The sequence below is a fragment of the Eimeria mitis genome, genomic scaffold (genome assembly GCF_000499745.2).
Source record: "Eimeria mitis Houghton genomic scaffold, Emh_scaff45, whole genome shotgun sequence".
NCBI lineage: Eukaryota > Apicomplexa > Conoidasida > Eucoccidiorida > Eimeriidae > Eimeria > Eimeria mitis.
In genome coordinates, this window is record NW_013572817.1 from 21,313 (window position 1) to 25,362 (window position 4,050).

At 47.2% G+C, this 4,050-nt stretch overlaps 2 protein-coding genes across 2 annotated transcripts in view; both read right to left on the reverse strand.

Annotated features, from left to right (window-relative positions):
- Positions 1–507, reverse strand: part of EMH_0045010 (uncharacterized protein) — a gene marked incomplete at both ends in the record, with an annotated part of 1,485 nt that extends 978 nt beyond the window's left edge. The window contains one exon of the mRNA XM_013499626.1: positions 397–507. Within this exon, the coding sequence (XP_013355080.1) occupies positions 397–507 (111 nt within the window). The remainder of the gene's footprint in view (positions 1–396) is intronic.
- A 2,688-nt stretch (positions 508–3,195) lies between these two features.
- The window catches only part of EMH_0045120 (uncharacterized protein), a gene marked incomplete at both ends in the record, with an annotated part of 2,356 nt that continues 1,501 nt past the window's right edge, over positions 3,196–4,050 (reverse strand). The window contains 2 exons of the mRNA XM_013499627.1: positions 3,196–3,654; positions 3,856–3,990. Of these exons, the coding sequence (XP_013355081.1) occupies positions 3,196–3,654; positions 3,856–3,990 (594 nt within the window). The remainder of the gene's footprint in view (positions 3,655–3,855; positions 3,991–4,050) is intronic.

The following is a 4,050-nucleotide window of genomic DNA, read 5'->3' on the forward strand; positions in this document are numbered from 1 at the left end:
TGTCGACAACATCTCCGTTGTCAGACAACCTACGACCTGTAACCCCTGACACCTGCTTTTTGCTACGCCACGCATTACAGACAGAAACCACGAACAAAATTGTTGCCGCGGCAATAATGGCGGCCAATGGAAGTAGGAGCGGCAACTTCTGCACCCGTGAACGGAACCGAGCACCTTGAACGGCATACGGTGTTGAAATTCCTAATGAATCTTCAGTTTCTTCATTCTGTGTAAGTGGAACGGAAAATTTCGCCGTCGTTCCATTCTGCTCCCTTCGAGGCTGCTGTTTGGTTTCCAAGACTGTGGGCAGCATTCCAGAGTCGAGGGAATGGTTCGTGGATGGATGGAGGCAGAGGTAGAGAAATGATTTTATTTGTTACATTTTCTACATCGTACTGCAAAGGAAATGGCAATGTGGAAGACTAGCGTAGTCGTACAAGAGACGGCCAGCACGTTCCGGTCCGCTACCCCTTGGTGCTCTGTGACACACCGTTCCGAAATTGCCATGCGACCAGATGCTTATAGCAGAGAAAACCGGCAAATCCGAGGCAGAATTGTGCAAAAAGCTCGTTTAATGCTATTAATTTTCCCTTCAGGTAATCAAGTACCATTTAGAACGATGTGGCAGGCAGTGGCAGAATAGGCAAGTTGCAATGCTAGTATCGACGCGACGGCTCTCTGTAGGGAACAGCGTCCCTTGCTACTCTGGACCCTATGTATACCTATTTTGTATTGTATTTGTTATATTTCAGCTAATTTAGGGCTCTCGAGATTCCACTTAAGCTCCATTGTAGTGCCTGTGTTCTGCAACTTCCCCCCTCCTCGGATTGAACCGGCGCCCCTAGATTGGTTAGACCCGCCTCCTTATTTCTCTATTCTTCTTCTACCTGCATCTTTGTGTCCGCATTGGGTTTTTCCACGGCTCTATTGTTACGGGTTTATCTACGTTATCGCCTAGCCAGCCGTTCTACTTGGGAGTGCTTCCTGCCTTTCGAACAAACGTCGATCCTCATTTGGCGAACAGCATATATGTGCCCTCTCGTCCACATATCCTGTTCCTCGGCCTGGATCTCTACTTGCCTTCCCTTTTGCCTCGGGATACTCCCAGGACTGTGTGGGTTTCTGTTTTGCCGCGATCTGCTTTGCTTTGTTGTGCTGTGCTTTGGTTGCAGCTAATTCCGAAAGTCAGAGCTCTTTTAGAGTCTGGAACGGCCGTTGTTTGTTGTGGAATGCTATTCTTTTTGTGCGTTGTGTTCTTCCTCTAGGGCCAGCGCTTGTTCTCCCGTGTTGCGATGAGTGTGTTTGCTGCTTAGGGCTTCTCTCTCTTTTATCTACTGGCGTCTTCTCTAATCATCTCGGCTTATTCATTGGATTGTTTCTGGCTGTATGGTATCTAGTTCTGCTACTGTGCCTCCGAGTTTGTGCCAGTGCCGCGGTTACTCCGTCGTCTGCGCTGCTCAATCTACGAGCTATGAGATAGGTTCTATCTTGCATTCAACTTTCACTCCCAACGGCGGTGTTGGCTTGCTCGAATGTCTGCTAATTTCTCGACTGCTCTGAAATATTCCTCTAAAGTCATTTATTGTTTTCAAGCTCTCATTTCATTGTTTTTTCATCTATTTTGGTGGTTGGAACTGTGTGTTTCTAACACGCACTCTCTCTTAGGCGAGAGTGGTCCGCCGTATGAGTGTTATAGCTAGGGCGACTCCTAGAGTTGCTCTCATCATGAATATTTCTATTTATTTTCATTTTTAGTAGTGTTAATAACGAATATAATACGAATGTGCATAGTATGCCTTCCTCCTTGAGCTTAATGCTATTCCTTAGTTATTAGCTTTGTTTGCTATCGGCGTAACAATCATCACCATCATTCTAATTGGCCCTAATAACTGTGCTACTCTGATTGCTTGTGTTGTAGTGCCTAATGCAATTTTTAAAACTAATTTATTACTATTCCCGCTTTTTAAACTGGTGTTATTTCAATGATTGTGCATAGTGCCTCTACTCCGCTAACTGATGAAACTGATACGGTCACTAAGGTACTCAGGGTTCCTGTACGTCGTGTCAGCTCCCTTCGCTGATTCGCTCCTATCTATCACCTTAGTTACTCGGACTTTACTCGCTTTAGTCTTCATACTATTGGTGTCTTACTGTAGATACCATTATTACTAGGTTCATGTGTGTATGTTCACTATCCTGGGGTCGGTGTTTACTTTGTATGCAAATCACTGGGTGCGCACGTGGCTACTCTTGTATCGTGCAGCATCACGTGTGACTGACCCGAACACTAACGCATTAATCATGGAGAAGAGATGCAAGTGTGCATGCTGGTGCACTTGCATGCTCCCCACCCTTCTCAGCGCGAAATACCGCCATTTTCCGGCTGTCTGTACTAACGTACGAACAGAACTGCTGACCAAGTAGCAGAGAAACCAAAAATGAAACAAAGTACAATGTCGTGGCTTAGAACGACGGATTTTTCACAAAGAACCCTCAGATCATTAAGACCTATGTCCTTGCAAAAAATTCCCTTTAGCTCTAAAAGACTCTAATCATTTTTTGATGGAAACAAATATATAGTCCTATTTCTACAAAATGTTTAGAACCCCAGCACCTGTTTCAAGTGCTTCTGGGTCTGCGAAAACGTTCCACTGCAGACGCAGTGAGCATCACCGAAGAAGTGCACGATGCGCTTAATTACAAACGCCCCATCCCTGTCGGTGTGGAGGTGGTAAGCTCATCTGCGCTGTCGCACAGCTTCGTCACACATTGCCTAGCACAGCGCAACGTAGTAGACGAACCAAAGTACACGACAACGCAAACAANCGTCACACATTGCCTAGCACAGCGCAACGTAGTAGACGAACCAAAGTACACGACAACGCAAACAAACATAGTGATTCTCAGAGGCAAAGTTTCGGTGTGCGTTAAACCCTGCGCACACCAGACTGCAATGGCTTGGCGGTACAAAAACGAACTCTGCCTGAAGATACTAAAACAGCTTTTCTCGAGCATTATGGCCGTTTTAGTTGCACAACTTTGTGCCATTGCCCTCCCTCTACACTAAACCAGTCGAGGTTGGCAAACCAGCGGATCAGCGCCCGGATGTGCTTCCTTACGCGGCAAAACATGGGCTGTAATTGGCGTTCCGGTCGCCCCAATTTGAACGCATAGAGGAGAGACATACGCCCCGTTCTAAGGGCCTTTTGCATCCTCGCGCCAAGGATCCCATTTGTGATCTTTGAGGCGTCCAGGAGCATCTTTATGAGCAAATAGCATAGTTTTCAGTGCAATGACTTCAGGAAGTGGTGGGCGTTTGCCTCTCTTGTAGATTTCCAGCGCACCTAATAGACGGCGTATCATCATCCTGTAAATCCCCTCAGGTTTCGGACTTCCGTATGGCAATAGGTGAGAAGGACTATGGTCAAAGGCAGCTACGTATTGATTCCACCACAAGGGAAGCTGCATCTTGTCCCCCAAAAGTTGGATGCCACACACAATCGCGTCAAACGCCAACAAATGTCTTCCAAGAGTTTCGGCGGCGTACACAGGTCGACGCTTAGGCTTGCTCAGCTCTGCCTGACGCCACGACATGCCTATCAGCTTCTCTAATTCCATCACGAGGCTGTTCACTTCTTCCTGGCTGAGCACTGACTGTGCAAATAATTCTCTCAATCTGACCAGACAAGAATAGGGCTGGATTCTCATGTGATATCCAAGAAATATATTTCTCATAGCAAGAGGTCTAATGACCACACCTTCCGGCAGCTGTGGAAGCCTCACAAATGGGTGGCGGCTAATAGGCGATGACGGATCTGCTGATGGACGCAGCAGCAGCATTTCCAGAGTTGATACCTGTTTATCATCCGCCTTGACAGCCTCGGAAGATGCAGGCTGGGCCTTCTCCTCATCTTCTGTTTTGCCAGATGCATCTGGAATCTCCTCTAACCACGCCTCCGGGTCTAGGGCATGGGCTGCAGGCAAAGGATCCTGACTCACAGGAGATGCAACCGATGGACCAGCACCTATATCTACCGCTCCACCTTCTTG